General features: G+C 46.3%; 1 protein-coding gene and 1 non-coding gene across 3 annotated transcripts in view; both read left to right on the top strand.

The window, feature by feature from the left end:
* Window positions 1-15,201, top strand: part of SUFU (SUFU negative regulator of hedgehog signaling) — a 129,257-nt gene that overhangs the window by 77,830 nt on the left and 36,226 nt on the right. Inside the window, exons 4-7 of one of the 2 annotated variants that reach the window (XM_023206513.3) lie at window positions 9,888-10,030; window positions 10,946-11,031; window positions 11,303-11,375; window positions 14,727-14,883. In XM_023206513.3, the coding sequence (XP_023062281.2) occupies window positions 9,888-10,030; window positions 10,946-11,031; window positions 11,303-11,375; window positions 14,727-14,883 (459 nt within the window). The remainder of the gene's footprint in view (window positions 1-9,887; window positions 10,031-10,945; window positions 11,032-11,302; window positions 11,376-14,726; window positions 14,884-15,201) is intronic. The other variant, XM_023206514.3, reaches the window with a different exon arrangement.
* Window positions 8,821-8,927, top strand: LOC111538938. Its single transcript, XR_002730507.1, has one exon. It is a non-coding gene; the product is annotated as a U6 spliceosomal RNA (small nuclear RNA).

Genomic DNA, 15,201 nt, shown 5'->3' with positions numbered 1-15,201 from the left:
ACAGAAGGGAGGCAGGCGGGCACTGTCTAGAGTTAGGATGAATTAAGAACTCTTGAAGAATGTATTTCTAAGAACTCAAGGAATGTATTTGCTTCTGTGTTTCAAAGGCAGCACTAACTATTTTACAAACAATAGCTGTTTTCTTCTGCAACCCCTCTCCCTAGATTTTGCTAACTTATTATATCTGGGACAGTCCAACTTCAAACCACCATGACTGAAGCTAGATGTTGGGGAGGTGGGGATGGGGTGATGGCCAATTGGAGGAGCCAGTTAGATCCTGTGCGCCTGTTCAGCATCTTCCACGTTTTCAGAGTTCTTGCCCAGGAGTTGTTTGTTAATGGGGAATGAGACGTGGAGGAATGAAATCTTTCTCCCAAGTGAGCAAGGTGTAGAACTGTAACTAGCATTTTTAGCGGGGGAGGGGAGAGACTTCTTTTGCTACCCTGGAGTGGTATTTCCCTTCCAGTGAGTTTGCCAAACAGCATAGAAGTCTGGAGTAGCCGAGGGAGGTTTCTCCTGGTACTTGGGGGCAAAGCTCCAAGGAGGAAAGGGAATAGAAAGTGTCTACCCAGCCCTTACCTGGAACGGTGTTCTTTCAGACACCAGGTGGGGGAGCCTCTGCTGTGTAGTTGGGAGGTCTCTGGGATTTTCACCCTGACTTTTCAATGAGGCTACCTTGGGGAGCAAGAGAGAGGAAGCCAGCTCCTGTAACCGCTGGACTAAACAGCTGGGCCTCTAACTGAGGCATTATTAGCATTTGAAAACCCCTCTGAAGGGGCCAAGAGTTTCCCAGGGTGGGCGCTGAGGCCTGAGTGCTGAGACCCCACAGTGGCTCCAACAGAATGGGGCTGAGCATCCAGGGCATAAAGACCAGGCCGGACTCAAGAATGAACTCATTGTGGCTTTGTCCCAGGCTTGAAAACTGTGACCAAGGCTCTTTCATTGTGTTAAGAAAGACCATTTCTTGGCCACAGAAGAGCTCATAAGTCTAGTTCCTTCATCAAGCAGAGCTGCGGAAGACCTGCCCCTCGCTAGAAGTTTCTGTTAGTGTCCTGCTCTCCAAGCATTTCTGATGGAAGTTGCACTTTCTGCTCCCCGCTTTAACTCAGGAGTACCTTTGGCCAAAGCCCGATCACACATGCTCAGGGTGGAACATGTTGATCCTAGAGCAGCACCTGGGCCCGACTCCCTTTTCTTGCCTTAGAGTCTCCCTCTTGCAGCTGCCTAAATTAAGCCCCTTCCCAAGTTATTAAGCCTGCACAAAGTGCTTTTTGGTCATTCTGGTTCAAACAATTTGGGTTTGCACAGTATTTTAAAATCATGTTAATTCTGGTTAATAAAAGATCAAAGGTCATGATTCCAAATCTTTCCAGCCTTTTCCCTGTTTCCAGCCTAAATAAATCCCCACCGAGTTTGGGGTATGTTTCTACAGACCAGACATCAGATAGGGATGCAAAGCACCAGGGAACTGGCACATCTGTTTCTTAAACCAGGAGCAATGGTGCCACCTACTGGGCACTTGCTGGTAGCTACAAGCTCTGTGGCCAGTCCTGTTTTCTGGTGACAGGTGAGAGTGTACTGTATTCCAGTACATGAGTAATAACATACCGCAGTAGAAAGCATACTGAGTATGCACACTATTTCCTGCTAACAGGCTTGTATATTGTGTTTGGGCAAGTTGTACAGGGTCACAACTAGTTAGGGATGGAGGCAAATAGAAACGGCCTTCCCAACTCCAAAGTTCACCACTAAGCAGGGTTTGCCAAAACCAGCAGGTGATTTCAGCTGGTAACTGCACAAGAGTGGTAACTGGTAGCATAAATAGTGAAGCCACTTTTCTCTCTTTGGTTCTTTTTTATTTTTATTTTTTTTTAAGATGGGGTCTTACTATGTTGCTCAGGCTGGTTTAAACTCCTCGGCTCAAGCAATCCTCTCGCTGGGCCTCCCAAAATGGTAGGATTACAGGCATGAGCCACCATGCCTGACCCAGTTTGTTCTCTCTCAGTCTTGGTGATTTTGTCTCAGCTGTATATGACTCTTTAAACCTTGAACAGCTCTTTGACCCTTGTTTATTTCAGTTTTTAAACAATGTTAGGTAGGCAACAATATCAGCTAGAAATTAACAGTTTGTTATATTATCCAAAAGTTACCACTTGAGGTAAGCAACACTAATTTTCCATTTATTTTCCTTATTTAGTATAGTGATATGAAGTTACCTTTTCAGAGTAAGTTTGTTTAGGTAAAAAAAAAAAAAAAAAAAAAAAACAGACAAGTCAATTTTAGGGGGAAAAATACGGGTAGATAATGGTACAGATGGTACACAGATACAGCAAACATCCTGATGGGTGTTGTGGATGACCCCAAAGTTTGGGAAGTGTTGGGCCATGCCCACCATCACTGACGTACTATGAGACCTTGGTCAATCTCAAGCATCCTTTTGTCATTTGTAGAAAAGAATATGTTAGTAGATGATTGTTCAGGTCATGTAGACACATACAGAGCTGTGATGTCTCAGCATCATGGGTCAGGTTTCTCCCAGGCCAGGCTGCTATGCCTGGGGTGGTGGAAACAAGAAATTTAGAGGCTTGGCCTTACTTTCCCTACTTTGCCTGTGCCTCAAGATTCCTTCCTTTTGCCTGCTATATCCTTTCTTTTTTAATAACAGATTTATTGACATACGATTCACATATCATGTAATTCACAGTTGTGAAACCATCACCATGAAAAAAGAACCTCATATTTGTCACTCCCTATTCCTTCCAACCATCACAGCTGTAGACAACCACTAATCTACTATCTGTTTCCATAGATTTGCCTATTCTGGACATTCCATATGGATGGAATCATATAAGGTCTTTCATGACTGGCTTTTTTCACTTAGCATAATGTCTTTAAGGTTCATGTTGTAGTATGTATTAGTATTTTATTCCTTTTTATTGCCAGATAATACTTATAATTGCTATCTTTTTTATTTTAAACATTCTAGTGGGTATGAAGTGGTGGTGTCTCATTGTGGGTTTTTTGTTTTGTTTTGTTTTCTTTTGTTTTTTGAGACAGGGTCTCACTCTGTCATCCAGGCTGGAATACTATGGTGCAACCAAAGCTTACTGTAGCCTCCACATCTCGTGCTCAAACAATCCTCCCACTTCAACCTCTTGAGTAGCTAGGACTACAGGCATGGGCCACCAGACCCAGCTAATTTTTTTGTTTGTTTGTTTGTTTTTTGAGATGGAGTCTCGCTCTGTCGCCCAGGCTGGAGTGCAGTGGCACAATCTCGGCTCACTGCCAGCTCCACCTCCCGGGTTCACACCATTCTCCTGCCTCAGCCTCCCAAGTAGCTGGGACTACAGGCTCATGCCACCACGCCTGGCTAATTTTTGTATTTTTAGTAGAGACAGCGTTTCACCATGTTAGCCAGGATGGTCTCGATCTCCTGACCTCGTGATCCATCTGCCTTGACCTTCCAAAGTGCTGGGATTACAGGCGTGAGCCACTGCACCCGGCCTTGTTTGTATTTTTTTAGAGATGGGGTTTTGCCATGGCTGCCCAGGCTGGTCTCAAACTCCTGGCCTCAAGTGATCCTCTCACCTTGGCCTCCCAAAGTGTTGGGAGGCCACTGCACTGGCCTCATGGTGGTTTTGATTTGCATTCCCCTGATGGTTAATGACATTGAGGATCTTTTTATGTGCTTATTAGCTATTTGTATATCTTTTTTTTTTCTTTTTTTTTTTCCGACGGAGTCTCACTCTGTTACCCAGGCTGGAGGGAAATGGCACAATCTTGGCTCACTGCAACCTCTGCCTCCTGGGTTCAAGCAGTTCTCCTCCCTCAGCCTCCCTATAGCTGGGATTACAGGCTCATGCCACCACGCCTGACTAATTTTTGTATTTTTAGTAGAGACAGGGTTTCACCATTTTAGCCAGGTTGGTCTTGAACTCCTGACTTTAGGTGATCTGCCCGCTTTGGCCTCCCAACGTGCTGGGATTACAGACATGAGCCACCATGCCCAGCTAGCTATTTGTATATCTTCTTTGGAGAAATATATTCTGATCCTTTACTCATTTTTAAATTGAATTATTTATCTTTATTATTGAGTTGTAAGAACTCTTTATATGTTCTGGATACAAAATACTTAATATATGCTGGATACTTATTAGATATGATTTGCAAATATTTTCTCTCATTCTGTGGGTTTTTTCTTTTCAAAATTGTGATTAAATATGTGTAACATAAAATTTATCATTTTAACATTTCTAAGTGTACAGTTCTGTGACATTATTAAGTATATTCACATTGTTTTGCAGACATTACCACCATCCATTTCTAGAACTTTTTCATCTTCCTCAACTTAAACTCTGTACCCACTAAGCAATAACTCCCCATTCGCTTCTCCCCGAGCTTCTGTCTCTATAAATTTGCCTACTCTAGGTACTTCATGTAAGTGAAATCATGCAGTATTTGTCCTTTTGTGTATATTTATTTCACTTAGTATAATATTATCAAGGTTCACCCATGCTGTAGCATTTGCCAGAATTTCCCTTTTTTATGGCTGAATAGTATTCCATTGTGTGTAAATACTGCATTTTGTTAATCCATTCATCTGTTGATGGACATTTGGGTTGTTTCTACCTTCTGACAATTGTGAATAATGCTGCTGTGAAGATAGGTATACAAATATCTGTTTGAGACCCTCCTTTCAATTATTTTGGCTATATACCCAGATGAGAACTTGCTAGATCATATGGTAATTCTGTGTTTAAATTTTTTTGCAGAACCGCTGTACTGTTTTGCACAGTGGCTACTCCATTTTATATTCCACCAGCAGTGCACAAGGATTCCAGATTCTTTGCATCCTCACTAACAGTTGTACACTTGTTATTTTCTCTTTCTTTGTTGTTGTTTTTTGGTTTTTGTTTTTGTTTCTGTTTTTTTGAGATGGAGTCTCGCTCTGTCGCCCAGGTTGGAGTGCAGTGGCGTGATCTCGGCTCACTGCAAGCTCTGCCTCCCGGGTTCACACCATTCTCCTGCCTCAGCCTCCCGAGTAGCTGGGACTACAGGCACCGGCCACCACGCCCGGCTAATTTTTTGTATTTTTTTGGTAGAGACGGGGTTTCACCGCATTAGCCAGGACGGTCTCCTGACCTCATGATCTGCCCACCTCGGCCTCCCAAAGTGCCGGGATTACAGGTGTGAGCCACCATGCCCAGCCCTACTCTGGGTGTCTTGCATTTCCACGTGAAGTTTTGAATCCATTTGTGAATTACTGCAAAGAGGATACCTGTCATTTTCCTTTTTTTTTTTTTAATAATGATAAAAGTTTAATTCACCAAAAAGATACAACAATGATAAATACAGGCATATCTCATTTTGTTGCACTTCACAAATACTGAGTTTTCTTTACAAATTGAAGGTTTGTAGCAACCCTGCTTGTAGCAATTCTGTTGGTACCATTTATCCAACAGCATGTGCTCACTTCATGTCTCTGTGTCACATTTTGGTAATTCTCTATTTCTTTTTTTTTATTATTATACTTTAAGTTCTAGGGTACACGTGCACAACATGCAGGTTTGTTACATATGTATACTTGTGCCACGTTGGTGTGCTGCACCCATCAACTCATCAGCACCCATCAACTCGTCCTTTACATCAGGTATAACTCCCAATGCCATCCCTCCCCCCTCCCTCCTCCCCCTGATACCTGTCATTTTCACAGGGATTGCACTGTACCTGTAGATCGAGTAGGGGATACTGCCATCTCAGCAACACTTAGTCTTCTGATCCATGAATGTTGGATGTTTTTCCGTTTGTGTAGGTCTTCTCGAATTTCTTTCAACGACGTTTTGTAGTTTTCGGAGTATAAGTTTTCATTTCCTTTGTTAAATGAAGCATTGTATTATATTTGATGTTATTGTGAAATAATTGTTTTTCTTACTTTCATTTTTTGTTTTGTTTTGTTTTTTATTTTTTTGATACACAGTCTGTCTCTGTTGCCCAGGCTGGAGTGCAGTGGTGTGATCATAGTTTACTGCAACCTTGAACTCCTGGGCTCAAGCCATCCTCATGCTCCAGCCTCCCAGATAGCTGCAGCTACAGGTGTACACTACCATGCCTGGCTAATTTGTATGTGTATGTATGGAGATGGGGATTCTTGCTATGTTGCCTAGGCTGGTCTCTAACTGCCAGGCTCAAGCAATCCTCCCACCTCAGCCTCTGAAAGTGCTGGGATTAGAGGCACGAGCCACCATGCATGGCCTTAGTTTTATTTTTGGATCGTTCCTTGCTAGTATATACAAATACAAATGATTTTTGCATATTGCTTTGTACCCTACAACCTTGCTGAACTTGTTTAATAGTTCTAGTAATTTTTAGTACATTCCTTAAGGTTTTCTATATTACAATACCAGGCTATCCATGAATAGAGGCAGTTTTACTTCTTCCTTTCCAATCCGGATGTATTTTATTTCTTCTTTTTTTTGAGATGGTGTCTCACTCTGTTACCCAGGCTGGAGTGCAGTGGTATGATCTTGGCTCACTGCAACCTCTGCCTCCCAGGTTCAAGCAATTCTCCTGAGTAGCTGGGACTACAGCACGCCACCACGCCTGACTAATTTTTATATTTTTAGTAGAGTCGGGGTTTCACCATATTGGTCAGGCTGGTCTTAAACTCTTGACCGCAGGTGATCTACATGTCTCGACCTCCCAAAGTCCAGGGATTAGAAGTATGAGCCACTGCACCTGGACTTTTATTTTTTGTTTCTTTTTCTTGCCTAATTGTCCTGGCTTGCACTCTAATACAATGTTGAACAGAAGTGGCGAGAGTAACCATCTCTGTTGTGTTCCTGATTGTAGAGGGAATTAGTTCAGTTACTTACCATTAATCAAGTATGGTGTTAGCTGTGGGGTTTTTTGTTAATGCTCTTTATCAAGATGAGGAAGTTGCATCTATTCCAAATCTGAGTATTTTTATTATGAAAAGGATCTTGTCAAATGCTTTTTCTGTCTGTTGACATGATCATGGAGTGTTTTTTTTTTATATAACTTCCATTACATTGATTTTCTTGTGTATAACTAGCCTTGCATTTCTGGGATAAATTCTACTTGGTCATTGTGTATAACTGACCTTTTTTTTTTTGAGACAGAGTACAGAGTCTCGCGCTGTCGCCCAGGCTGGAGTGCAGTGGCGTGATCTCCACTCACTGCAACCTCCATCCTGGGTTCAAGCAATTCTCCTGCCTCAGCCTCCCAAGTAGCTGGGATTACAGGTGCCTTCTACCACATCCTGCTAATTTTTTATATTTTTAGTAGAGACGGGGTTTCACTATGTTGGCCAGGCTGGTCTTGAACTCCTGACCTCGTGATCCGCCTGCGTTGGCCTCTCAAAGTGCTGGGATTACAGACATGAGCCACCACGCCCAGCCTGTATAACCCTTTTTATATGTTGCTGGATTCTGTTTGCTGGTATTTTGTTTAGGATTTTTGTTTGTCTATGCATAAAGTATATTGGTCTATAGGTTATTTTTCCTTTTCTTAAACCTTTAAACCTTTGCTTTTCGTATCAGAGTAATATTGGTTCCATAGAATGAATTAGCAAGTATTTCTTCTTTTATTTTTTGGAAGAGTTTGTGAAAAGTCGCTATTAATTCTTCTCTAAATGTTTGGCAGAATTTACTAGTGGAGTCATCTGATGGGCCTGGATTGTTTATATGTGTGTATGTTATTTTTGTTGGGGGGTTAATTACTTATTCAGTCCTTTTACCTGTTGCATTGTTTCTTTTTCTTTTCTTTTCTTTTTTTTTTTGGAGACAGAGTCTCACTCTGTTGCCCAGGCTGGGGTCCAGTGGCGTGATCTCGGCTCACTGCAAACTCTGCCTCCCAGGTTCACGCCATTCTCCTGTCTCAGCCTCCCGAGTAGCTGGGACTACAGGCACCCGCCACCACGCCCAGCTAATTTTTTGTATTTTTAGTAGAGACCAGGGTTTCACCATATTAGCCAGGATGGTCTTGATCCCCTGACCTCGTGATCCTCCTGCCTCAGCCTCCCAAAGTGCTGGGATTACAGGTGTGAGCCACTGCGCCCGGCCTACATTGTCTCTTACTTGTAGAACATGAAAGCTGCTTGCAGAAACACACTTACATAAAAGGAGAGGGATTCTGGGAAGAGTGGGCCTAGCAGGAATTTGGTAATTTAGGGGTTTCTAGTTGGCTCTACCTGGAGCCGTGCCTTCTCCTCTCCTCTGTATTATTACATCTCAGAGGAAGCAGTCTTCCTTCTCCTGCCTGAATGAACACAACTGAGGTTAGGACCAATAACTGGAGCCATATCTTGGATGGAAAAGATGGGTGTGTGTGTGTGTATGTGTGTGTTCTGCCTTACCTCAAATATTGATAAAAAGTGAAGGAAGGTACCTCAACTGTTGAGATTCCCAGATCATGAATGACAGACCACAGTGAACTCTGGAACAGCCATTTAAAGAATGAGATAGCGCTCCATGTGCTGAGAAGAAGTGATCTCGGCCGGGTGTGGTGGCTAATGCTTGTAATGCCAGCAATTTGGGAGGCCGAGGCGGGCGGATCATGAGGTCAGGAGATTGAGACCGTCCTGACTAACACGGTGAAACCCCATCTCTACTAAAAATACAAAAAATTAGCCTGGTGTGGTGGTGCATGCCAGTAATCTCAGCTACTTAGGAGGCTGAGGCAGGAGAATCGCTTGAACTCGGGAGGCGGAGGTTGCAGTGAGCCGAGATCACGCCACTGTACTCCAGCCTGGCAACAGAGGGAGACACCGTCTCAAAAAAAAAAAAAAAAAAAAGTGATCTCGTGCTTACTTCAGCAGCACATATACTAAAATTGGAACGATACAGAGGGGATTAACATGACCCCTGCGCAAGGATGACATGCAAATTTGTGAAGTGTTCCGTATTAAAAAAAAAAAAGAAGTGCTTTCTAAGATATATAATTAAGTGAAATCTGCAGAATAGTGTGCTTCCATTTGTGTAAGAACAAAACGTGCAAAGGAGCCTGTGGATGCATAGGCTGGTCATACATAGCACCTTGGCACCCATGATGAGAGTCAGAGCTGGTGAGAGACTTCGTACCCTGTGGGGTTGTTTTCCCTTGTGGTTATGTGGCCTTAAACAAAACTCTTTCTGAAGTAATGTGCCTGCTTGAAGTGCAGTGGTGAGCCTGTGTGTGAGGAGGCTGTGCCCGTGGCAGCAACAGCTACCCTTGGCAGAATCTGAACATCTCAGAGACATGGTCTGAGGATCCTCATGAGTTGTCTCTGCCATGGTGTGGGAGGCACTATCTAGACCTCCATTTACTTGAAGCCTAGTGTTCCTCAGGAATTCCTGCATCTATCAGTGGGAAACTGGTGATAGAGCTCAAAGGCCCTCCAAGGTTGGATGTTTCCTTTTGAGCGCCATTTCAGCAACACAGAAATCTCTGTCTGTTTCTCCAAGGTGAAGGGCTTTCATTGCCCTGTTGCCTCCCTGTGGACTTCTAGCCAGGTGGCCCCACAAAAAAGCACCTTATTCTTTCTTGGCAGATCCAATCATGGCTCCTGCCTCCCACTATGAGTCGAGATATTGGGGAAATGAAGCAGATGCCAGAAGTCTTTCGGGTTTCCCAGGCCAAAGGAGCTTTCACACTAATAGCCTGTCCTTTTCCATTTAAGTCTGACAGAATTGGCAAGCAGGAACAATTTAGGTTTTTGGAAATATCCACAAACTCTTTGCTTCCATCCGGAGTGAATGCTTCTCTTCCTTCACAGGGGCTACCCTAAGAGGCTGGGAAGCCTCCCAGCCTGTGCTAGTGAGATCCCAGCCCAGATTCCAGGCCTGGATCTGAGGCCTTGAACACTGAGGATCCTTGTGTCTCTCCCACAGAGAACACCTTCTGCAGTGGGGACCATGTGTCCTGGCACAGCCCTTTGGATAACAGTGAGTCAAGAATTCAGCACATGCTGCTGACAGAGGACCCACAGATGCAGCCCGTGCAGACACCCTTTGGGGTAGTTACCTTCCTCCAGGTGAGGCACAGGTTGAACGCTGGTTCAAGCCTTCCTGTAGGAAGAGTCCTGGGAGGATAGGGAGGCTTGAGGAAGGGGAGTGAAGGGAGTGGGAGGTTTCCTTTGGCCTCCTCCTGATTTCTGTTTCCTCTGATGGTTTGTCAGGTAGATTCAGATGGTCTGATTTAACCTGCTGAGATGGGAGAAGGGGGAAGGGGAAGGGGCCATTTGGGTGGGAGAGAATGGCTGTAGCTGAGAGGGAGTAATAGGGGTGGCAGGTATTCTGTGAACAGTGAAGACTCAGTCTCAGGAACAGGACTTTCCAGCAGGAAGCCAGCTCTGGGTCATCCTTGCTGTTTCCCAGAAGCTGTGGTCATCTGCCCAGCTTTGACCAGTGTTTGTTTTTGGTCACGATAAAGTCTATGTGAAGGTTCCACTGATTCCTTTGATATTTACACAAAGGCCTATCCCCTAATAAGGAAGGAAGGAGTTTCTCTGCAAGTTGCTAGGACCTATTGGTGGTGGTTCCAAGCCTGATAGGTCTCAAAGTCTCTTGTTTACATTCCCCATGATACCAGACTGGGTAGGAATGGCTCCCTGAACCTCCCCAACTTCCAGAGACATGGCCTGAGGAAACAATTTTGAGTTGCTTAGGCCTTGGTTTTCTCCTTTGCAGCCAAGAGCTAGACTTGGTGTCATCCACACACAGCAAGGGCAAGGGTCAGGCCTCAGGGCCCACCAGTGGACCCAGCCATTTACCAGCCAGGCAGCCACTCCCTCCTAAGGGAACCATCCCATCTTGGCTGCACCAGCTCCTAAGCACAGATCCTGCCTGTGGTCTCCCAACTGGAGGTGACTCAGAGAGCCTGAGTAGCTGACCTTCTTGGGGTGGGGAGCTGCCATTAACACACAGTGGCTTTCTATCCTGGGCCTCAGATCGTTGGCGTCTGCACTGAAGAGCTACACTCAGCCCAGCAGTGGAATGGGCAGGGCATCCTGGAGCTGCTGCGGACAGTACCTGTGTGAGTACCCATGCAAGGTGGGAGCCTGGCTCCCTGGGCCTGGGGATGGGAGTCCCTCCACCACCCTCCATGTAGGGCCCCCTCTTGCATTGTTATTTCAGGCCCTGGTTTTTCACATCAGGGCTTCCTGACGACTCACTCCCTGACAGTCCCTGACCACAAACTACTCCCCTGTGTCCTAGGCCTGGGGCAGCAAACATGGCAGGCTGTAGGCCCAGCCCATCAGCCCCAGATCCTCAGTTACCATCATATCCCCTTTCCTTGTCCACAGTGCTGGTGGCCCCTGGCTGATAACTGACATGCGGAGAGGAGAGACCATATTTGAGATCGATCCACACCTGCAAGTATGTCTTGAGTGAGGAAAACCTTTCTAGTAACCTGTGCCTAGGCCTCTTCCAAATAACACTGGCTTTCATCCTGGGAAAATGGAGGAACTTTATGTGTGAGTGAGTAGAAATTTGGCATCATTTGGAACTTGTCCCCTAAATTCTGTAGAGCACATAGGGAGCAGAGATTTCAGCCCAGGAAAGCTAGTCCTTAGACATACGTGTTTTGGCATTTTAAAAGGATATTTTTATTCTATGTAAATTACATATTGGTTTAAAAAATTGGCCGGGCACGGTGGCTTAAGCCTGTAATCCCAGCACTTTGGGAGGCCGAAACGGGCGGATCATGAGGTCAGGAGATCGAGACCATCCTGGCTAACACGGTGAAACCCCGTCTCTACTAAAAAATACAAAAAGAACTAGCCGGGTGAGGTGGCGGGCGCCTGTAGTCCCAGCTATTCGAGAGGCTGAGGCAGGAGAATGGCATAAACCCGGGAGGCGGAGCTTGCAGTGAGCTGAGATCCGGCCACTGCACTCCAGCCTGGGCGAGAGAGCGGGACTCCGTCTCAAAAAAAAAAAAAAAAAAAAAATTAGATCGCCAGCAATAAAAGATAAGTGTAGTGGATATTGCTTGTTTGCCCAGTATTCATTCTCCTGCCTTCCAGACTTTCTTTTAGGGAGCCACCATGGCCACCACGGCCCTGTACCAGACAGTGGTGTAGGTGATACTGACTCCATGGCCCAGCTTCAGGAGTGAGTGCTGATTGGTCTAATGGTCCCATCCCCGTTTTCGCCACATTTTCTATCTTGGACAGTCAGACGCAGAGCTCCTAGCCTGGAAAGGTTGGCACCTTAGACACACAGGCTGGCAGCTGCCCACTCCCTGTGGCCCACCTGGACAGTGTTTCAGTGTCATCTTTGCTGTTTTAGAAGCATTCCTTTGGCATGCAGCTAAATTTAGAAAGCCACAAGAACATAACTGCTTTTTTTTTTTTTTTTTGTGGGGGGTGGAGTTTCACTCTTGTCACCCAGCCTAGAGTGCAATGGCGCAATCTCGGCTTACTGCAACCTCTGCCTCCCAGGTTCAAGCAATTCTCCTGCCTCAGCCTCCCGAGTAGCTAAGATTACAGGCGCCCGCCACCACGCCCAGCTAATTTTTCTATTTTTGATGGAGACAGGGTTTCACCATGTTGGTCAGGCTGGTCTCGAACTCCTGGCCTCAGATGATCCGCCTGCCTCGGCCTCCCAAAGTTCTGGGATTACAGGTGTGAGCCACCACGCCAGGCCTATAACTGCCTTTCTTATGGGCTTCTCCTGAAGCAGAAGCCACAGACAGCTAATAATGTTACCTGCCACATGTCTGGCTCCTTCTACTCCTCTGACCAAATGCAGGTCATTGCCATCTCTAAGCCTGTCATGCTTCTGTAAAAAATCTGGTAAGCCACAGGCAGTTGCCGCGAGTTCCATGTGTTAGAGAAAGAGAGAGGTAGCAGCTGGACATGTAGCCAGCAGTCCCTGAGTTCTTCACTGTAGACTTGTGAGGTCTTGGGCATAAATCCTATTCATTCACAGATGATGCTCCTCTGTTTTCCTAGTGCCTTTAACACTGAACATTTCAAACTGCTGCCACGATCCTCTGTTCTCTCTACCTTAAACTTGGTTTCCTTATATCTTCTGCATATGTGAGAACCAGGAACCAGGAAGGCTATATTTCCCTAAGCCCTTGTTCTGTAGCCACACTGGGATCCAGCATGGGGCACTGTGGGCCATTGTTTGGCCCCTGTCATAAGTGCCAAATACTAAGAAAGAACCTGGTCCTTTGCGCTAGTACGGTAAACAGGTGTCCTTCCATGCCAAGAGCTATTCTCCTTCCTAGTCTGCAGGCTCCCCTGAGAGCAGCCCACAGGACCCAGCGTCCCACAGGGAGAAAGGACAGCTTTCCTTCCTGGTGGCTCTGTGTACCAATTGTGAACTCCTCTGTATTCACTGTGCCTTTCAGGAGTCTGCTTGCTATCAGTCCATTTAGAGCTGGCGTATATTCCTGTGATCCAAGCTCTAGGCTAACCAGCTGTGTGCCCAAACAAGTCCCTCGCCTTTCTGGGTCTTAACGTTTTCTTTTTACTTATAAAGTAAATGGCCCAGACAAGTTAAGGCAAGAATTGTCTGTCTGCAACTCTTTAACTAAGTGAGGGACCCCAGGGCAGCCAGTGGAGAGGAAAAAGCTCAGACTATCCCCTGAGCACACCAGAGTATACACACTCCCCGCCCAGAGTACACAAAGCGCTTCCCTGCTTAGCTTCTTCCTGCTCGGAACCCACAGCTTTGCCCAGGCCAGCATTAGTACTTGAAAGGAGGAGATGACTGATGGGAAGGAGGCATCTGGGGCACAGCCACTTGCTGACTGGTCCCGGGAAATAAGGATAGTACCTGTACTTCTCCCAGATGGGGCTCCCGGGCTGATCGGCAGGCCAGTGTGGCACCCGTGGAGCCAGGAAGCACAGATTCTTGTTGAGGTGCTCGGTCACAAGCTTGATTTGGCCCACATGGGCATAGATGACTTTTAGTTCAAGGTCCAGCATCAATGAAAGGTGTTTTACCAGAAAATCCAGGGATGTTTTGAGTACAACTCTTCCTTGAGGCCATTTGGAGTGTTTGGATCCAGCAATACCAAGGCCTGTAGAAAGGTAGGGTCTCAATGGGGAGAGAAGGGTGTCTGCAGATAGTCACTGCACTCCAGGCCCCCATCTCAGTCTAAGAAATGGGAAGGAATCTCCATCCAGAGTCCTTTGCCAAACAAGGGAACCAATGCATCTAGGGGAAGTCCAGCCTTCTGCTCTCCTGTGGCTCTTCCCTGTGTGACCACACCCTCTAGCTGTTAGAAGGGGAAACTGCAGGTGCTGCCTTTCGCCTGTGGCAGGCTTCCACCTTGTCTTCTATAGCAGTCACTGAGAGGTTCTGCCTGAAGATCAGGAGGAGAGGAAGGATCACAGCTCTCCTCAGAGAAGTAGGCTCTCTCATGGCCACATCAGCTCCACCAGCCAGCCTGGCAGAGACAGGTTTGGGGCTCTGACACAGGTAGAGGCCATGGTACTGGAAGGCTGATGGTAGTAGAGATGCTTCCTTTGGGATCTGCATTCCTCCCGGCTTCCCCTAATCCCTGGTTCCCCTGGAGGAGTCCAAGAGCTGGCAGAGACCATCATGCATTGGTATCCAGGGCAGAACAAGGTCAGAGATCCTGCTCTTCCAGCATTTGTCCCATGCTCAGTACCACAAGGTCTCAGTAAATACTGTAAGAGTGGTGGCTGGAAGGGTGGTCACCTTGGGCCACCAGTTCTCTGAAAGAACTCTGGCTCTTTGGTTCTTTTCAAGCAGGAGAGAGTTGACAAAGGCATCGAGACAGATGGCTCCAACCTGAGTGGTGTCAGTGCCAAGTGTGCCTGGGACGACCTGAGCCGGCCCCCCGAGGATGACGAGGACAGCCGGAGCATCTGCATCGGCACACAGCCCCGGCGACTCTCTGGCAAAGGTGGGAGCCAACACCCAGCCTTCCCCCAGCCTTCCTCCTTCCTTTTCCCCAGGGCCTGGTTTCCAGGCTCTCTAGGATGGGTCTCTAACAAAAACAACCCATTCAATAGTTTATTTCCTGGCATGATTTAAACAGCAAGTGAAGTCTTCCAGCAGGGTGGAATTAAGGGAGCTTTATTGGCCCATTTCTAGTTGTGTTTCCTGTGTGTATTTCAAATGCATCACCAGCAGGCACCATTGTGTTTTAGATTTGTCCCTTGCAATCTGAGGTCATGGAGGTGAGTGGAAGCCTTAGAACAGTTACAGGAAAAGTCCATAG

The sequence above is a fragment of the Piliocolobus tephrosceles genome, chromosome 9, assembly GCF_002776525.5.
Source record: "Piliocolobus tephrosceles isolate RC106 chromosome 9, ASM277652v3, whole genome shotgun sequence".
NCBI lineage: Eukaryota > Metazoa > Chordata > Mammalia > Primates > Cercopithecidae > Piliocolobus > Piliocolobus tephrosceles.
Note: the sequence above shows the minus strand (reverse complement) of the source record. Positions and strands in the feature narration are given on the sequence as shown.